At 36.9% G+C, this 20,568-nt stretch overlaps 4 protein-coding genes across 5 annotated transcripts; 1 reads left to right on the top strand and 3 right to left on the bottom strand.

Annotated features, from left to right (window-relative positions):
* Positions 1 to 119: 119 nt before the first annotated feature.
* On the bottom strand, positions 120 to 7,378 carry LOC143450802 (ADAM 17-like protease). 2 transcript variants are annotated; one of them, XM_076951507.1, is made up of 14 exons: positions 5,590 to 7,378; positions 5,301 to 5,441; positions 4,726 to 5,007; positions 3,770 to 3,882; positions 3,485 to 3,670; positions 3,204 to 3,392; positions 2,940 to 3,108; positions 2,615 to 2,779; positions 2,195 to 2,341; positions 1,892 to 2,024; positions 1,587 to 1,810; positions 1,353 to 1,501; positions 955 to 1,197; positions 120 to 794 (listed from the first exon to the last, which is right to left on the bottom strand). In XM_076951507.1, the coding sequence occupies exons 1-14, from the start codon at positions 5,824 to 5,826 to the stop codon at positions 437 to 439; spliced, it is 2,736 nt and encodes a 911-aa protein (XP_076807622.1). In that variant the 5' UTR covers positions 5,827 to 7,378; the 3' UTR covers positions 120 to 436. The 2 variants fall into 2 exon arrangements, with proteins under 2 accessions (XP_076807622.1, XP_076807631.1); XM_076951516.1 differs by having other exon boundaries at positions 5,536 to 5,810.
* Positions 5,797 to 8,982, bottom strand: LOC143450814 (protein adenylyltransferase FICD-like). Its single transcript, XM_076951529.1, has one exon. The coding sequence runs from the start codon at positions 8,872 to 8,874 to the stop codon at positions 7,420 to 7,422; it is 1,455 nt and encodes a 484-aa protein (XP_076807644.1). The 5' UTR covers positions 8,875 to 8,982; the 3' UTR covers positions 5,797 to 7,419.
* Positions 8,983 to 11,531: 2,549 nt separating this feature from the next.
* On the top strand, positions 11,532 to 18,269 carry LOC143458918 (ADAM 17-like protease). The gene is made up of 14 exons (XM_076955828.1): positions 11,532 to 12,821; positions 12,923 to 13,063; positions 13,403 to 13,684; positions 14,188 to 14,300; positions 14,400 to 14,594; positions 14,689 to 14,877; positions 14,973 to 15,141; positions 15,494 to 15,658; positions 15,932 to 16,078; positions 16,249 to 16,381; positions 16,463 to 16,686; positions 16,772 to 16,920; positions 17,076 to 17,318; positions 17,465 to 18,269. The coding sequence occupies exons 1-14, from the start codon at positions 12,585 to 12,587 to the stop codon at positions 17,832 to 17,834; spliced, it is 2,757 nt and encodes a 918-aa protein (XP_076811943.1). The 5' UTR covers positions 11,532 to 12,584; the 3' UTR covers positions 17,835 to 18,269.
* On the bottom strand, positions 18,216 to 20,537 carry LOC143458925 (epimerase family protein SDR39U1-like). The gene is made up of 5 exons (XM_076955840.1): positions 20,362 to 20,537; positions 19,719 to 19,831; positions 19,550 to 19,635; positions 18,784 to 19,055; positions 18,216 to 18,703 (listed from the first exon to the last, which is right to left on the bottom strand). The coding sequence occupies exons 1-5, from the start codon at positions 20,381 to 20,383 to the stop codon at positions 18,294 to 18,296; spliced, it is 903 nt and encodes a 300-aa protein (XP_076811955.1). The 5' UTR covers positions 20,384 to 20,537; the 3' UTR covers positions 18,216 to 18,293.
* Positions 20,538 to 20,568: the final 31 nt, after the last annotated feature.

Genomic DNA, 20,568 nt, shown 5'->3' with positions numbered 1-20,568 from the left:
TTCAAAAGTTTACCTGCTTTAGAAAAAGTTCACTAAGAAACCTTTCCGTTTATTTTTTTTTTTATCAAACAAAGGTAATTCTAGCAAACTCTGATTGTAACGCTTAGATGAAAAAAATGTGAAATTAACAAATGTTGTATTGATTGAACCTCATGCAAGCTGTTAAAGTGAAACAACTGTACAACAGAGTTTAAAGTGCAACTAAGGTTAAAGTGCAACGTGTAACAAGTTACTTTAAAAAAGTAAAAAGGTCAGGTTATAAAAGCATTAAAAATGGCAAGCATGCAACAACTGAAATAAATGAAAAAGCAACTCAGTTGACATACATGGGAAAATAGAAAATATCTCTGTGGCTTTATAAAATACTTGATTCCAGACATGGAAAAGCACAGTTACATCAAACATAGACATATGAAAAGTTTTCACAGTGATAACATCACTGTGATGTCGATATTGTGGCCTCTTCTCTACGAAGACCAGGACGAATATAGATAACAGTTTGATCAATGTTGTCGATACGATGGATTTCCACCTGGTCGTCTTCACCTTCTGATGATAGATCGGATGATGCAGCGATCGGTTTCATTTCGCCGTCAAAAGATTTGTCGCTGAGGTTATCGGAGACTACAGGCGATGATAAAGACGGATGAGACCTCGCGTGAGTAATTGGAACTATTCGTGAAAACGAGGCTCGATCCTCAATCTCTTGCACCGCTAGTGGTGAAACCGAGGGTTGCGATCGTGATAAGTTTTTGGCAGGGTTGCTTGCTACGTCGTTGAATTCTTTAATTGATCTTAGTGAAAGATTCAAAAATAAAAAACTCTTAAATCCCACAACACAGAATGTCTGGCATGTTATATCGTCTTACAGCTTTCTACCAAACATAACATAGACCTCTCCTTATCTTTACTTGAACCTCACAGAATAGTTTGATGTTTATGAATGCAACTTACTTTTTGAGCGATATAGCCCTCTCATGAGGTGTGCGCCACTGGTCACGAGCCCCAAACCCTGCCCTCATCACGGCTACCCCACTGACCCAGTTGGGGTTTGTTCGTTGTATCCGAATTCGTGGGGTCACAGGGGCAGAGCCACCTCCAGATCCCCGAAACGTAAAAGAGCGTGATTGTTCTCGATCGCTCCACAGCTCATCCTCCTGACGATGACGTTTCTTGTCAACAAAGTTGATCAAACAACTGAATACCAAAAAATGAATGCCTAAAATTACTACCATGACAATACAAGTAGTAGACAGATTGCACATAAAAACATTCCCTAGCTTTGACTTGCTTTGCCAAGTGTAACTAGACCAAACATAATGTTGTAATAGTCTGTAACGTTATCCCTTTACCTGCACGGAACCCAAAACAGAAGTGAGAATACCAGCACTGCACCAACAATATTGTCAGCAAGAAGCTCTCCGATTTTATCAGGAGCAATGTGTTTGAAAATATCCCAGACACGCTCGATGACGTCTTGAGTTTGCTTCACACAGACACCCTTCATAAAAGAAAGAAATGTTGCTAATAATAGCTTTGGCGGGCTGCTATATTAATTCCCAGATGAAGTCACTCACTACACTCACCTCATTGCAGTAACCCAAAGCGCAGGTTGAATTGTTGTGTAGCTTTTGCGGTGGCAATGTGCCGTCAGCAGTGTACGGCTTGCACTGGTCTATCATTTCCTGTCCTGTCGAATTTAACGGGGCGCAACAGCGAAAACAAAATTCTTCTTTCTTCAGTGAACATAAACACGGTTTGAGGTTTTTGGTGTAACAGAATTGTATGCACTTCCCATTTCTGCACTCCCCTGTGCAAAGATGATTGGTAGGTGAAATAATGTTAAGAAAATCAGACAAAAACTGATACAGGGCGCTTCTAACAACTTTACCTTTGTCCCCACATTCAAGCCCTTCATCCACTGGCTCAGATTTCGGACAATAAAAATGGACACCATCACAATAGACTTCTTTTTCACATAAACCTTTGATGTGAGCCCGACATAACTTTGTATTATCTGCAACCTAAAACAGTGTAAACAAGCAATACTTGCATAAAATCAACTCCAGACCAGTACACTTGGTAAAATACAAATTTTAGCTGTTACACCATTTACAGATTAGATTGCAGGACAGATTATAATATCTACAGCATAACAATTCTTAATTTTAGTGCGCAGAATTGCACGATGTACCTGGCAATGCTCAGTGCAGCAAGGATAGTTCTTATTGCTGCATTGTGCACCAGGTTTCAAAGTACAGTTGGACTGGCAGCATAGATCTTCTGTCTCTGATGCAAGGTAACCGCCAACATCACAAGTTTCGTTGTCATCTGCTTCAATCTGTGAAAAACTTCCATTCTTAGCATTTAACATATCGTATATTTTATTGTAAAATAAGAAACAGGTTATAGTTTGGCGCTCTAAAGGTTAACTTTATATTTTTCGACACGAGCTTTCGCAAGCATAAGCTTGCTTCTTCAGGTGTACTGTGAAAATCATCCTGTTCCTTATTTTACTTTAAAATTTGGTTAACACGGTTCAGACAACATCAACTTATATTTCATTGTAATATAAAATTGTTACAAAACCATCTGAAACAGCTGCAGGCAGTACCTGGTAGTTGCCACAGAAAGATTTTTTATCTTCTTGGAAGCAACGTGGAGCTTTATTTTCAAGGACTGGGCGGATGTTATATTTGCTGCACTTGGAGAATTTGTTGTTATTTTCATATTTACCACTGACAGCGAGTCGAAACATAATGTAATTGCCGTTGTTTGACTGAAAAATGAACCAACAAAACAAAAAGAAATTCATACTGTAAATTGATTACTGTTTTTATTGACGTTTTTTTCAATATCTTAAATATTCTATTGATTTTGCTACGATGTTTTGTTTTTAAGAATTATGAGGGATACGTTCAACCAATCTGTTGTTGAACCTGCCCCGGGCTGCATTCATCTGGATCTTCAGTCACGTCGTCATGCTCAGCACCAAAGTTATGTCCAAGTTCATGAGCGGTCACCAAATCGGCTTCCATTGTTAAGATCTTTTGGCCCCAGTTAGCAGTCGAAGTGAGGCCGGTGTTAAGATACAGAGTTGACTTTCCTCTGTGAGGGAAGATGAGATTTTGAAATAAAGTTTAACGAATATTTTATAGTTCATAAACTTTCTTTATCGGTTTAGAACTAAATGTTAGGCTGACCTTCTTTCAAAAGGCTTGGTGCAAATTCCACCAACATCATTGACCTGTTGCGAGCCAATGTGAGCAAGCCCTAATTTACCCTTGTCGAAGTCAATGTAAGTGAATAGATGGGAAAGACAATCGGAATAGTTTTTCTCACTAAAAGCTTTTAGCAAGTCCTCAGGGGTCCAGATCCCACGTCGATTATACCTTCAACGTTAAAACATAATGAAAATGCAAAAAACCAACCGCATTTTAATGCTGAATTCCTCATAATCGAACGCTATTACTCTTATAATAACCTTGGTTCAGTGGAAGGGTGGTCATGAACTAGAATCTGGTTAATCTGGAAACCATAACCAGTACAATCTTCAGAACCATCTTCAGACCAGTTTGTTGTTTTGTATATTTTATTGACCCGCTCGATGAGGTTAATTAAATAATACATGGTTTCAAGACGACTACTGTTGCCCATCACTGTATAGAATCTGGGGGACATTTACATGTTGTCAATAATTTGTCTGTTACATGTTTCCTTACGAGTGGACATAATGTTTTCCCAAGCAAACATTTTAAACAAAACTTACCTATGATCAGCAATCAATGAAATTCTACAGATTTTTTTTGTACTCGGTGCTGCTCTTCTCTCTCGATGCAACACATCAAAGTGCTTGTCATTTTTCACATCACTGTCGCCTTCCTGTTGGTAAACAAGCACGCCAGGTGAAAATGATTATATACATCAGATAAATATCTGGCAAATCATCTATAATTTTGCGGCAACTTGCGCACAAAGAAAATGCATGACGCATGAGAACAAAATATACTAATTAATTGCCTTTTAAATTCATTACTCACCAGTTGCTTCTATAAATAATCAATGTTCTTGTTCACAAAAATTATTAATGTAAATGGTTTATGGGTGAACAAGTTTGAGATAAATTTTTGTTCACTACCAAAGTTCTCAATATCAGGTCACACAAAAAAGAATTCGGACTGTTTTGCATGGAAAATTAAAACCTTGTGGCCTTAATGGATCAAATAAGTTCTGTTTAGGTCATTTTGTGCTCTATGGCCATGGTTCATTTGCATAAATGTGTAATACAAGGCCATAAAAGTAAAAAAACATGCATTTTACCAACATATATGCATATACATACACTTATTTTTCCTGTATACCTACTGTTAAAAATGAAATATAACAAGACTAACATAGTTTTCAAATTAAATAACATATACCGGTACTGTATATAAAGCAAATGGTTTCAGGTCAACTCAACCCAAGACGATTCAACCAACCTGTAATTAAACTCAGGAAAATTCAACCAACAGCCGTTGATTGGGATATCCTGGGTTTAATTGACCTGGAACAGAAACTAATACCTTTTGCCTGAGTCATTCTGTACTCTATGGTTCATTTACATACATGTGTAATGATTCTAATGAACTTATACCATCCTAAAACCTACCAATTTGACAAATATATGTATAGATGGTAACACAGCTCATTACAAAAACGAACACCAGCATATAAATTTAATACCTTTTGCCTGATTTCTTTCATCAAGCTCTCCGTGTTACAAAACCCTCTGTTTGAATGGGGATGTGCAAATTGTGTCAAGTTTAAATCAGAGCGTCTGTAAACAAGCATGTCGGTTGTGTGTTGGACCACACTGTTGCTCGATACTGCTTGTGGTTGGGGATGCTGATGTCTCCACATGGGCTCCACCATGTAAGTGTCCCCGTCTGTTTCAATCTGGGCTGTCAGGGATTTTCCATTTAACTGAGCCATCACTTCAGAATTTGGGTCGCCAAGAACTTTACCCTAATATAGACGGGTAATAATAACATCAGTATGACGTCATACAGGATCAATTATGAGCTCAACAAATAAACATTCGTCTGTTGATTATGGCAGAGAATGAGGGAGAAAGGTCGTTTAACCACGTCAGTAGGATAGTCATAAAACATGCACAATTGTATGATTTGACTCAACCAAAACATTGTACATATCTTATCTAAACTCGGGTGGGAAATTATTGTTTATTTACATTACACCTATATTATGGTCATCGATACGTGAAAATCTCCAGTACTGGTAAAAAACTTTGCACCTACCCTGTAAATCGAGGATCTGTCAAAATTGATTTCCTCAATTGCATTTTTCCCATGAACAAAAGCCTTGAAGCCAGGTGAGAAAATGTCAAGTGACGGCATCAGTGAGAGAATGAAACTTTTGTTGAACGCTTCAAATGCAACCTGATAAGCAAAAGTCAATTATTTATTTTAATCATCAAATTTTACCTGAACCTAATCATTTATCTTATGATAAACTGCTGATAAATTGACATACCATTATGTTAGTAAGCCTTGAGTTATAAGAACTTCAGAAGTAAACAAAAGACACCTCTCTGTCAACTGTTGGCATTGCATTATGGCTTCCAGTGCTGCGGCGATGTCGGCTTAATTCCAAATCTTCCATTTTCAAAGTGTGCCATTTTGTCAGTTTTTCATGAAGTGGATGATCACTTGCGTTGGCAAGCAGAAATGAACAAAACAATAAATAAACTGATTGTAGATTGTATTTCATCCTAACACATTTTATCACCTGCAGCTGGCAACACAAGATTAAATGATCAACCATACAAAATGCCTCCCAGCTTTAGATGAACCAGCCAGGGCAGTTGCTATGGACGGATAAAATTGTTCAAATTTAGCTGCTTGTGTATACTACTGTGCATGTTTAACATTTGCTGGAAGGTAGATAAGTTTTTCACTGAATCTTGTGGATAAATACATGCGAGCCATACAAAAATAAATATTTTCGTGCACAACAGCTTTAGTCAGATAAATTACAAACAACGGCAAAATGAACAAATCCACTATTGACAAGTATCTTTAGACACAGAAATATCATAATTTGTAACCAATATTAAAAATATAAGATTTCTCATAATGTTGTTTGTTTAAAAATTTTCTCCAAAGTTAGATTCTAAGATCAAGTTCAACTACGGATGAAATCTTATATTATACGACAGTTTACTTGTCATCGTCATTTATCACGAAGACACACAAATTCCTGAAAGGCCTCTTTGCAACAACTTTTAATACAACATTCCTTTAATAGGAGAATACTATGAAAAATAAACAAATCAAACAGGGATGTAAATATTGCACTTGGCACACCAAAAGTTACACTTAGAGAAATCTAAATGGTTATATACATTACATATCAACGACAAACCAAATTTGATTTAACATTCTTTTGTAATCGCTGAAGAACCAATCACTTATACAGTCAGACCTCATTAATCCGGACCACTTCGTTTCGTCATAAAATGTCGGTTTAGTGGGGTATCCGGATTATCGGAAAGCAAAAAATCAATCAATCTTGCAAATTTAGCACCGTGTTCAAAAAGCAGTATGCACCTTACTTCAATCCAAAGTATGCGTAGGAGTTTAAAGAGTGAAACTGCAACATTATTAGGCGTAGATAATTGGCTATTGTTTTCGTCAACTAGATACTGTATCTAGGACAAACGTGAATCATTTTCGCCTCACTCTTAATAATCCGGTTTATCGGATTTTATTGCTATTTATTTGGCACATTTGTTTCAAAACTTTTGTGTCGGAGTCAGTCAGCGGGGTTTCCGGATTAAAGGGGTAAAATGCATAGGAAGAAATCCGTTCCCATCTGTTTTGTATCGGATAATGGGGATTCCGGTTGTTCGGGGGTTTGGATTAACAAGGTCTCACTGTACATCAACACCTAAGGGATGTTGTTGTTTTGTTGCTGTTCTTAAGCTTTCAATAGTTTTACTGTAAGCGAGTGGGCAACTATTCCTTTTGACAACCATATACAAAATTCCAAATACTACAAAAAACACACGAATATTAAGCAAGAAGCAGAGGGATAGGGCAATCTGAAGTACTAATATATGAATGGCTGTGAAACCAAGCATAGAACGCAATATCAAAAAGAAGGCGTTAGATAGTAAAAGATTAAAAAAATAATAATCTAACAGCAACTAAAATTTGCCAATTTATTACATTACTTCACTGAATATTTGAGCCATACATCATTAAGCTCCAAGTGAAGATATAAAGCGTTCAGAAAAGTACCTGATAAGATACAATATCTTTATAAGCATCAATAAAAGCCTTGATAACATTATATGCTAAACTTTCCTACATATTACAGTCACTAATTTAACCGTTTTTAATCAGACGCTCGATTTCAATCGACTGTATTGTCTTCATTTCTATTTTCAGGTTCATCACCACTTTTGTTAAATTTGAATGGAAACCCTAAGTCTGAAACTTCCTCCTGCATGTAAATATAAGGAAGTTCGGCAACAAATAAATAATCTTCCAACGTTCTTATGGTACACTGTGCTATGAATCTCACAAACGGCCGTATATCACCATCATTTGCTGCAATCAAGCATTCATAATACTCCCATCTGTCTTTCACTTCAATGGAAACTGGTGGAAAACCGTGTTTCATTAAAATAAAATTCATGAGAAGTCTTGCTGTGCGACCATTACCATCCACAAATGGATGAATATAGACGAGTCTGTAATGCGCAATGGCCGCAAACTCAACCGGATGCAAATCTAAAACTTCCGGGGAGTTTAACCACTCTTCGAATTGATCCATGTATACGTCTACATCGTTGGGATGGGGGGGAATGTGACCTCCGACAAAAACTTGGTTGGTCCTAAATTCTCCAGCCCTTATGGGGTCGACAAAGCCAAGAACACGCCTATGTATGTTCTTAATGTCAGTGACAGTTATATTTCCTATTTTCATAAGCAAGGTGTTATTCAGGTAATTAAGCGCTTCCGTTACGCCAATCACTTCATTGTGCTCAGCAATACTTTTCCCAGCAATTGCCTTCCTGTGATCAATGATGCTACGAATTTCTTCAACTGATAAAGTGTTCCCTTCCAAAGCTATTGTGTGATAAACATGGTGATAATAGAATTCTTTCATCGCACTTCTTAAGGTTGGATGGTGAGCTGAGTATTTGTAAAGATCCTGCTTCATGGCGTCTATCTGCGAAAACACTTTTTTGTCATGCTCTGCCACAACGGGTTCGGTTCTTCGTCGATTTTCCAAGGCAGTAGTATGGCTGGGATCATAAGAAACAGCTCGCTGATAAAGCATGTCTGCTTGTACTACATTTTCCTCTTCAAGAAACTGACCAAACTCATTCAGAGCTTCGGAAAATTTAGGGTTAAGCGCCAACGCATGTTTGAAAAGCTTGTAAGCAAGTTTACGATTTCCATGTTCCGAAAATTCCACTGCTCTTTTCATGCAAATTCGAGCCTCTTCTAATAGAGCGCTGTCTTCGGCAGATTTTTTTGCCTGAGTCACAGCTGTTGTCAGTTCATGAGATAACTCTGGACCATCTATTGTTTCCAAGGCAACAACAATCCCAAAATTTTGGGTTGGAAAGTGGAGTTGAGATGATTTTTCATCTTTGTAATTACTTTGTTTGTCCTTCTTTGTAAGCAATATTAAGCTTGTATCTGCGGCCAAACTCCGAGATTTGTATGGATTTAGAAAAGAGAAATACCCCAAAACTTTTTGCGTTGCGCCTTCCCACTGCACAGAAACAAGCGTTGCAGCCAAGGCTACAAAAATCCCAATAATCAATGTACTTTTACAACATGTCTGAATAACCATTGTGCTTTAAGATCTGGTGTAATCATACTAACAAATAACAGAGTAGAATAACTCATTAGTCACTATTAAACTTAATAGTACGATCATACCTGCAAGAATAAATTAAAGTTGCTGTTTATATGAGAAATTCACCAACTAACAATAATCTTATTGGGTGGCTGACCATAAGTTGTGGCGCGCGGGGTGTAGCTGCTGTTGTTTTTTCGGGTTTAGTGCAGAAGTGCACAACCACTGCATACTAGACCCCAGCTACTCAAATAGTGACATCATCTGGTAGTGCACTTCTGCACTAGACCCCTTTTTTCTGTATGATTGTGATTTTAACCTGATTTTGCTAGACAACTGAATATCTATATTACATCATGGTCTATGGCAGCCGCAATTCTTCGAGTCGAACAGTCGTATATTGAAGTAGGAACAGTCAATCACTTGCTTCAACGCTCGTCAGTCCTGCAAGTGCAACGGTTCAGTCAGTCCATCAGTAATCATGACTTAGACCTTTCTATCAAGAGTCTTAAGAACAATATCGGCTATCGGTAGACGCATCTGGCTGTGAATGACTCTCATGACGAAAGAATTGAGACCCTTGACTAAATGGCCTCAAGGCTTTAGTCAAGGCAGATCAGAGATCATCATCGTACGCGAATATGATTGTGACGTCAGGATCAATGAATCATATCTACATGTCCTTGCGTTACAAGTCTATGGAAGTTAGGCAAAAGCAACCATAGTTTTATGCATGTAATAGGTTAGGACAGTGGTTCCCTGGAAGCCTTAAACCACAATATAAGGGACCACAAAACGAAGTGAGAATATATGTAGACATAAAAAAGGGTCTATTTCACTGCAAGTAGGTCAAGCCGGCCGTTGTTAAAGATAGGCGGTTAGGTTCTAACCGTTAGAAGAATGGGAATGAAAAGGTTGACTTTATTTATGTATCGTAGATCTTAAATCTTAATTGAAGTTAGATATAGATTATAATGCAGATTTAGGTTAATTTTAGGTTACTATGTTAGCGTCTCTTGTACTTTCAAAGATCATAGCAACCCCAAGACCAACAAATCAAAGACCGTAGAAATAGAGGTTAATATGAAGACTTTGTTGTACTTTTGCACTCCGACTTGAAGGTTTGAATTGGAGTTATGAGCGGCTATGAGGTAATACAAAAAAACATGATGTATAAATTTCTTAAAACTCGATCCTGATATGGGAGGAGACTCAGTTATGACTACACGCCCACTCGCTTCGTCAAATATGCGCCAGTTTCACGGGAATATGGAACATGACGTCATGTCAAGTGGCACATCAGGTCTTAAAATTAGGCGGCGCATCATTGAGTTTAGGCAGTGTTGATCTAAAGATCCTTCCGTTTGACAACTTATTGGCTGCTATTAGTGTACATATTGTTTAATTAATTAAAGTTTTAATTCACAACTTTTTTGTAATAAGTATCTAATGGTTTGAAATTTATTATTTGGCAGTGAACAACAGTATGCACTGTACAGTGAAATGCATGCATTAAAGAGGGTAGGGTATGTAGGCCTAAAGCTTCAAGCTGTCATACTTACTTTTAACTTTTGCGTATTAATGTTTTGTAAATTCAGCTTCTTCTCTTTATTAATACAGTTATAGTTTATGATATATCATGATGACATGTTATGTTTATGTATGAAACAGTATATAAGTAGGCCTATGTGAAGTTTGCGTAGCATAGGAACCTACTTGCTTTGTCTTATGCTCAACTAACCCCCAAAACAAAAAATATTCAATTGATTGAACTTCTATAATTCTGCCAATATTAATATGACCATAAATAATTAATGTGCCGGTTGAAGTTTCTATTTTGGTGGAAATAACTTATTTTAATATTTTCTCAGTTTATGCTTGTGTGATGATTTTGATTGTTCTCGATGGTGTCCCAGAGTTTGTGGTCAGCACACAGGTTTTATTTACTAACAACTTCTAAACAGTATACTATACAGCTCATTGAAATACCTTAAAAGCTGCCAGATTTATTTAATTAAAACATTAGCTCCCAGAAGTGATGACGAAACGTATATCATACGATACTGAAGTATTGCAATAAATAGGTCTATACCTTCATGCGAAGCAAATTAATTTTGTGCACCATAGCCTACGCACCATACTCGCCATGATGGTATGATGTCACGCGCCACACTCAAGCGTCACTGGCGCATGACGTCATAACAGGTGGCACGTTACATTGTAAAATGATGACTTCTATTGTGCCTGAAAATATTTACTTTGCCTGAAGGTATATTTAGCAATTGTACAGAAACGTATGGTTTATTTTTTGCTATCAAGTTTAGGAGCTAAGTTATATTTGCCTAACTTAGTCGTAACTTTATTGTCTGTTGTAGTTTATGATTTTCCCTCGATCACGTGGCGAAAAGCAGAAACTAGGAACTACTAGTATATAAAGTTTAATTAATTTAAAATTAAATATGGAAGTGAAGAGTAATTGCTTGAATTTGTTTAGAAACTTTATATTTATATAAAAAGTTTGTTGCACATCTTTTATTTTATGTTAATTTATTAATTTGTAAAAATTTACATAAAATTATAAACTGTATTTCTACACTTTTTGACTATGAGATTTTTATGATCTTTGGTTATGACCACCAGCCACATACTTTTGCGATAGTGGCATTTGAATATTGTTTACTTTGTATAAAGGTATAATTACCAATGCTATAGTAGCGTAAGGTTTTATTTTTCGCTATCAACTTTTGGAGCTAAGTTATATATGCCTGACTTAGTCGTAACTTTGTTGCAGTTTAATGAAGCGGAAATATGCTCACATGATTATGAAGTATTAAGATAATGTACAATGTTGTAACACTTAACACCACTTGTAAAGCAAACAAGCCTTAGGGCCCTACGAAGAAACGATAACGTATGGAATTAAAACGTTTATCAAAATCTATGCACTATACGATACTGTATTATCTAAATAAATTTTGAATATTTTTTATATTCCAATTGTAGACATGCATAAGTTAACTAATACTGCTGAAACAAAATAAGTCAAGCACACATCTTTTCACTTGTTCATCATACATGTGTGGAATATAAAACTTATTTTAATGTGCAGGCTATTAATATGAGACTATACATATATTTATGCTAATAGACATATCTGTCTGCCAAATACACTTTCACATCCTTTTCCGTGGTGACTTTTAAATTTATGTTACTGTAAGTGTGCAAAGTAGGCATTTCCTCCTATAGCATATTGTACAATAGAAATAGTTACGCCCATTATAACTCTAAGAAAAATTCATTGATTATGTTCTTTATTCTTATTATTTCTTTATAAAACCTTTCTTTTATTGGCCAGTTTTTTGGGACAGAATTGTCCCTTTTGCCCTACATTCTATTTCAAAATATTATGCACTTTTGCAACTATTACGATGTTACTAAAAGCCAATAAATCAGCGTATAGTTTCTCTGGCATGAACTTTGTATGAAATTGTTCTGTTGTTCTTTGCTTGTGTTTTTTCTGACAAACCTTTTTGTGCTTAAAAGTGTTTTTTTCGCCTTGTAGGTTTTTATCCACAAGATTCTTTCAAAGATTTATCTGCTTTTTTAGAAAATATTAACAATACCCAAGCAGCTAAATTTGAACAATTTTATCCGTCCATAGCAACTGCCCTGACTTGCTCATCTAAAACTGGGAGGCATTTTGTATGGTTGATCATTTAATCTTGTGTTGCCAGCTGCAGGTGATAAAATGTGTTAGGATGAAATACAATCTACAATCAGTTTATTTATTGTTTTGTTCATTTCTGCTTGCCAACGCAAGTGATCATCCACTTCATAAAAAACTGACAAAATGGCACACTTTGAAAATGGAAGATTTGGAATTAAGCCGACATCGCCGCAGCACTGGAAGCCATAATGCAATGGCAACAGTTGACAGAGAGGTGTCTTTTGTTTACTTCTGAAGTTTTTCTAATAGAAGACTTATTGATGTGAGGTAACATTTGACGATGACTGAAATAAATAATTGACTTTTGCTTATCAGGTTGCATTTGAAGCGTTCAACAAAAGTTTCATTCTCTCACTGATGCCGTCACTTGACATTTTCTCACCTGGCTTCAAGGCTTTTGTTCATGGGAAAAATGCAACTGAGGAAATCAATTTTGACAGATCCTCGATTTACAGGGTAGGTGCAAAGATTGTTACTGATGGCTTTAAAGCATTGATGATCAAAAAATAAGTGTAAATAATCGTTTGCAGGTTTGTTAGTGTTTGGTGATCTAAATCTACTAGTGCTATAGAATTTTAACATAGTAAATTCTCCTTACTAAGGCTAACTAAGATGTCAATTTAAATGAGTCAAATCATGCAGGTGTGTATGTTTTATGACTGTCCTACTGACGTGGTTAAACGACCTTTCTCCCTCATTCTCTGCCATAATCAACAGACAAATGTTTATTTGTTGAGCTCATAATTGATCCTATATGATGTCATACTGATGTTACTATTACCCCGTCTATATTAGGGTAAAGTTCTTGGCGACCCAAATTCTGAAGTGATGGCTCAGTTAAATGGAAAATCCCTGACAGCCCAGATTGAAACAGACGGGGACACTTACATGGTGGAGCCCATGTGGAGACATCAGCATCCCCAACCACAAGCAGTATCGAGCAATGGTGCGGTCCAACACACAACCGACATGCTTGTTTACAGACGCTCTGATTTAAACTTGACACAATTTGCACATCCCCATTCAAACAAAGGGTTTTGTAACACGGAGAGCTTGATGAAAGAAATCAGGCAAAAGGTATTAAATTTATATACCAGTTGGTGTTCGTTTTTGCAATGAGCTGTGTTACCATCTATACATATATTTGTCAAATTGGTAGGTTTTTTAGGATGGTATAAGTTTATTAGAATCATTCCACATGTATGTAGATGAACCATAGAGTACAGAATGATTTATATAGAAAATATTTGGCACACCACTAAGCTTAAATTCTACACAGCATGCAAAACAGTCATAAATCTTCTATGTGTGGCCTTAAATTAGGAACTTTGTTCATTAACAAAGAGTTATCTCAAGTTTGTTCGTGCATAAACCATCTACATTAATGATTTCCCCCATTTATGAATACAGCTGATCAGTGATCACTGACATAACTAATTAATATAATAAGGCAGTTAACTGATATGTTTTGAACTCATGCGTCATGCATTTTCTTTGAGTGCAAGTTGCAGCAAAATTGTAGATACGTTACAATATATATATTCTTTATATTTTCACTTGATGTGCTTTTTTACCAACAGGAAGGCGACAGTGATGTGAAAAATGACAAGCACTTTGATGTGTTGCATCGAGAGAGAAGAGCAGCACCGAGTACAAAAAAAATCTGTAAAATTTCATTGATTGCTGATCATAGGTAAGTTTTGTTTGAAATGTTTGCTTGGGAAAACATTATGTCCACTCGTAAGGAAACATGTAACAGACAAATTATTGACAACATGTAAATGTCCCCCAGATTCTATACGGTGATGGGCAACAGTAGCCATCTTGAAACCATGTATTATTTAATTAACCTCATCGAGCGAGTCAATAAAATATACAAAACAACAAACTGGTCTGAAGATGGTTCTGAAGATTATACTGGTTATGGTTTCCAGATCAACCAGATTCTAATTCATGACCACCCTTCCACTGAACCAGACGAACCTAGGTTAGTATTACAAAAATAGTGTTTGATTTTTTTTGTAGCAATTCGGCATAAAAATACCATCTTTTCACATTTTCATTATGTTTCCACATTGAAGATATAATCAAGATAGGTTCTGGGCTGCCAAGGATCTGTTGGAGGCTTTTAGCGAGAAAAACTATTCTGTTTGTCTTTCCCATCTATTCACTTACATTGACTTTGATAATGGTCTGTTAGGGCTTGCTTATGTTGGCTCACAACAGGTTAACAACGCTGGTGGAATTTGTACCAAGCCTTTTGAAAGAAGGTCAGCCTGACATTTAGAGTTTATTAGCTGATTGTTATAAATTGTAATTTAAGTAATCATCAAACTTTATTTCAAAATCTCATCTTCCCTCACAGAGGAAAGTCAACTCTGTATCTTAACACCGGCCTCACTTCGACTGCTAACTGGGGCCAAAAGATCTTAACAATGGAAGCCGATTTGGTGACCGCTCATGAACTTGGACATAACTTTGGTGCTGAACACGACGACGTGACTGAAGATCCAGATGAATGCAGCCCAGGACAGGTTAGTCGATTGGGATAGTTTGAAATTCTTTATCTTCTTTTCATGACATAAACATGGCATATTTCCTCTGTGTTTGAGCCACGGTTATTGAGCTCGTCTTTATAATGCAAGTTTCGATATTACACACACAGTAGTGTTTAGTTTTTTTATCGGTATAGCCTGATTTCGGAACTGTTTACCAGGACCACCGAACAAGAGCAAGGGTCATTTATACCTCAGACAAAGGCATTACAGTAGTAACAAAGGGATCTTACTGCTCTGCTACTAAACTGATTAATATTCACATTTACTCGGAGTTCTAAAAAATATGAAGTAATTTCACAGCCTAAATGTCTTTTTGTTCATGTTTTAGTCAAACAATGGCAATTACATAATGTATCCAGCCGCTGTTAGTGGGCAGTATGAAAATAACAACAAATTCTCCAAGTGCAGCAAGCATAACATCCGCCCAAGCCTTGATAATAAAGCTCCACATTGCTTCCAAGAAGATAAAAAATCTTTCTGTGGCAACTACCAGGTACTGCCTGCAGCTGTTTCAGATGGTTTTGTAACAATTTTATTTTATAATGAAATATAAGTTGATGTTGTCTGAACTGTGTTAACCAAATTTTAAAGTAAAATAAGGAACAGGATGATTTCCACAGTACACCTGAAGAAGCAAGCTTATGCTTGCAAAAGCTCGTATCGAAAAATATAAAGTTAACCTTTAGAGCGCTAAACTATAACCTGTTTTTTATTTTACAATAAAATATACGATATGCAAAATGCTAAGAATGGAAGTTTTTCGCAGATTGAAGCAGATGACAACGAAACTTGCGATGTTGGCGGTTACCTTGCATCAGAGACAGAAGATCTATGCTGCCAGTCCAACTGTACTTTGAAACCTGGTGCACAATGCAGCAATAAGAACTATCCTTGCTGCACTGAGCATTGCCAGGTACATCGTGCAATTCTGCGCACTAAAATTTAGAATTGTTATGCTGTAAATATTATAATCTGTCCTGCAATCTAATCTGTAAATGGTGTAACAGCTAAAATTTGTATTTTACCAAGTGTACTGGTCTGGAGTTGATTTTATGCAAGTATTGCTTGTTTATACTGTTTTAGGTTGCAGCTAATACAAAGTTATGTCGGGCTCACATCAAAGGTTTATGTGAAAAAGAAGTCTATTGTGATGGTGTCCATTTTTATTGTCCGAAATCTGAGCCAGTCGATGACGGGCTTGAATGTGGGGACAAAGGTAAAGCCGTTAGAAGTGCTCTGTATCAGTTTTTGTCTGATTTTCCTATCATTATTTCACCTAGCAATCATCTTTGCACAGGGGAGTGCAGAAATGGGAAGTGCATACAATTCTGTTACACCAAAAACCTCAAACCGTGTTTATGTTCACTGAAGAAAGAAGAATTTTGTTTTCGCTGTTGCGCCCCGTTAAATTCGACAGGACAGGAAATGATAGACCAGTGCAAGCCGTACACTGCTGACGGCACATTGCCACCGCAAAAGCTGCACAACAATTCAACCTGCGCTTTGGGTTACTGCAATGAGGTGAGTGTAGTGAGTGACTTCATCTGTGAATTAATATAGCAGCCCGCCAAAGCTATTATTAGCAACATTTCTTTCTTTTATGAAGGGTGTCTGTGTGAAGCAAACTCAAGACGTCATTGAGCGTGTCTGGGATATTTTCAAACACATTGCTCCTGATAAAATCGGAGAGCTTCTTGCTGACAATATTGTTGGTGCAGTGCTGGTATTCTCACTTCTGTTTTGGGTTCCGTGCAGGTAAAGGGGTAACGTTACAGACTATTACAACATTATGTTTGGTCTAGTTACACTTGGCAAAGCAAGTCAAAGCTAGGGAATGTTTTTATGTGCAATCTGTTTACTACTTGTATTGTCATGGTAATAATTTTAGGCATTCATTTTTTGGTATTCAGTTGTTTGATCAACTTTGTTGACAAGAAGCGTCGTCAAGAGGAGGAAAAACTGTGGAGCGACCGAGAACAATCACGCTCTTTTACGTTTCGGGGAACTGGAGGTGGCTCTGCCCCTGTGACCCCACGAATTCGGATACAACGAACAAACCCCAACTGGGTCAGTGGGGGAGCAGTGATGAGGGCAGGGTTTGGGGCTCGTGACCAGTGGCGCACGTCACAGGAGAAGGGAATGGCACTCAAGAAGTAGGTTGCACTCATTGAATTTCGAATGATTGAATAAATATATGGAGAGCTCTGTTATGTTTGACAGAAGGCTGTAAGACGATATAACACGCCAGACATTTTGTGTTGCGGTTGGTTTTATATTCTTTGTATCTTTCATCAAATAGATCAAATGAAAATCTTGTTGAAAATGTTAACGATATGGCAAGCAACCCTGTCAATAACTTATCACGATCGCAACCCTCAGTTTCACCACTAGCAGTGCAAGAGATAGAAAATCGAGCCTCGTTTTCACGAATAGTTCCACTTACTCACGCGAGGTCTCATCCGTCTTTATCATCGCCTGTAGCCTCCGATAACCTCAGCGACAAATCTTTTGACGGCGAAGTGAAACCGATCGCTGCGTCATCTGATCTATCGTCAGAAGGTGAAGACGACCAGGTAGAAATCCGACGTAACAACAACATTGATCAATCTGTTACGTATCGACGCCCTGGACTTCACAGACAGGAGGCCACGATATCTTCACCACAGTGATGTAGTTTGTATGTTTTAGTAACTGTGCCTTGCCCAATCTGAAATCAAGTATTTTATTAAGGCACAGATATATTTTTTATTTCCATTTTTTGTGTACGTCAACTGAGCTGCTTTGTCATATAATTGAGTTGTTGCATACTTGCCATTTTAACGCTTTTATAACTTGAACTTTTTCTGCTTTTTGCAAGTAATCTGTCACACTTTGCACTGTTAACTGTACTATTTTTGTTGTACAATTGTTTTGCTCTAACAGATTGTATGGGATTTGAGCAATACAACATGTGTTAATTCTACATTTTAAGATAGTTCTGTTGATCTTGTAAACGTTTGCTACAGTATGGATCTTACATTAAAACATGTACTTGCAGTAGTTGACTGTACTTACGATGCAATATACACTGTATTTGTAATAAACTCTAACTACGACAAAAAAAACATTTGTCCAAGAGGAGATCTTAATTAAGACACAATTTGCTTCAACGCATCATCTAGTTGTGGGTAAATAAACTTGTACCCAGTACGAAGGGTGCGTTTAGGAGTGACACATTGTCCTTCCAACAACATACTCGCTCTCACTGAGCCAAATATAGCGTTCACAGCAATAGCAGGAAGGCAAAGGATAGCAGGTCGATTGAGATTAGAAGCGAAACATTGTGAAAATTCCTTGTTTGTTGTTATGGCCGGGGCAACTCCATTTAAAACTCCAATTACATCATCGTTTGTTAAGATATGAGTAAATATACCCACAATATCGTCAATGTGGATCCAGGGGAAATACTGTTTACCATCAGAAATTGGCCCACCAAAGCCTAACCAGTAACTGGGCTTGAGATTCTGTATCACTCCACCATTTTTTCCAAGAACAATTCCTATAACGATGTAACTTAAATAAACAAGAGTTTGAAGTAGTAACCAATTACACTTAAGTTTGATTCTAATAAAAACATACCTGTTCGAACAATACAGTGCCGCACGCCCTTAACATCATCTGGAAGGACACTGGCGTCTTCCCATGCGCTCACAAATTTTGACCAATAATCTTTAGTTTCTGGAATGCTATCTTCATCATATTGCCTGGTGTTATCACATGGATAAAAGCCGATAGCTGACGTGGTCGCCCACAATTTGGGTCTCTTTTCTGCCTCGACAACTGAGTTTTTTAAAAGTCTTGTCGTATTTATTCTGCTTTTATAAATTTCATCTTCAAATGTCTTATTCCATCTAGAAACCAAGCAAAAAATGAAACTGATGCATTGGAACACGCAGAAAATTTCTTTGTACATAGGAGTAAATGTTTTTCACAACTAACATTATCTAGTATAATACTTGCCTGTACCTTTTTTACATGGAATGTATCTCTAACCATTTTATTTTTTGGGTTTTATGACCTAGGTGCAGAGTTAGGTAGGATTATAGAGTGAAACAGGTTATACTAAATTTCGACTTTTATAAAATTCAATAGCACACTTATAACTAACCGGCAGTATAGGCCTTGTTAGAGCTATAAAACCTGCACCAAACAATTTGTATATAGAATTTAGCAAGAACGCCAAAGATGTTGTCAAATGAGCAGGTCATCACACAGGGGCCACGGTACATTTCAGATATTTAGTATCAAATAACATTATTAAAGTAGGAATGGTCTAACTGATCGATGATTGCTGAGCCAATCAAAAACACAACACATAAACTGCACTCTGCACAACGATAAACACCTTTTCATTGGGTTTAAAACAGGTTCGCCGGCAAGGTTGATCACTGCCACTGTGTCATTTGGAAGTCCATTTTTCTTTATTTCTTCCTAAAAAAAAAAAATTTCAAATACATAAAAATAATAATTAAGAAATTTTACTAAAAGCAGAAACGTAAGAAATAAGACCTCACCCATGTGATCACATTTCTTCTGTCTCCGGAATTTCGTGAAACACTAACTGCTTTGTATCCTAACTTCTCAACTGCTACACAAAGTGACCGCCCAATAAAGCCAGTTCCTCCACCTAAACGAAGTTAGGTAAAGGTTCATGCATACAACAAGCACTCAGCATAAAACAATATTTTTGTTCATTTATTTTAACACCAATTTTAGCATCAGTTGATATTTTTTGATCTGGAAACGTCAAGTAAAATTGCAAGCAAGAAACGTCACTTATGTTTTGACCTGGTGTAACCTTCCCTGGGGGCATAATAGCGGCATCATTGCATTTGCAACATCATCTTTTACACAAAAAGTACCGGTACTGCTGTGCTTTTTTAAAATAGTACCAAATACCGGAAACGTCGGCAAATTTTTTGCCAAGTACCGGTATCGCTATCGACGGCACTTTCAAAATGCTGATTACCCACCTCTGAGTATAAAGTAATGTAGCAAACATAGTTTCTGTGTTAATGTAATCTTGTGTAAAATCTAGCAGCATTGAAGCTTTACAAAAGCATTAAGAGACCAAAGGAATGCAGATATTCGTAATCTTGATACATGAGACAAGCCTCTTATACATCCTTACTGTCTTAATTTATAAACATATCTTACCTATTACAACCGTTCTCTGCATGATAATCAGTGGTCTTCAATATTTATTCAAAGTCCTCAGAAATTTACGATGTGGGTTATTTCTCCAAAAACCTATTGTTTTAGCAACAAGCCAACATAACGCTCAGGTCTAAACAAAAGGCTTAAACCCCACCTTGTTTATTTCAACAAATCATGGATTCATGGTTATATCTCTGGTTATATAAT

The sequence above is a fragment of the Clavelina lepadiformis genome, chromosome 1, assembly GCF_947623445.1.
Source record: "Clavelina lepadiformis chromosome 1, kaClaLepa1.1, whole genome shotgun sequence".
Classification (NCBI taxonomy): Eukaryota; Metazoa; Chordata; class Ascidiacea; order Aplousobranchia; family Clavelinidae; genus Clavelina; species Clavelina lepadiformis.
This window is presented reverse-complemented; position numbering and strand designations above follow the sequence as displayed.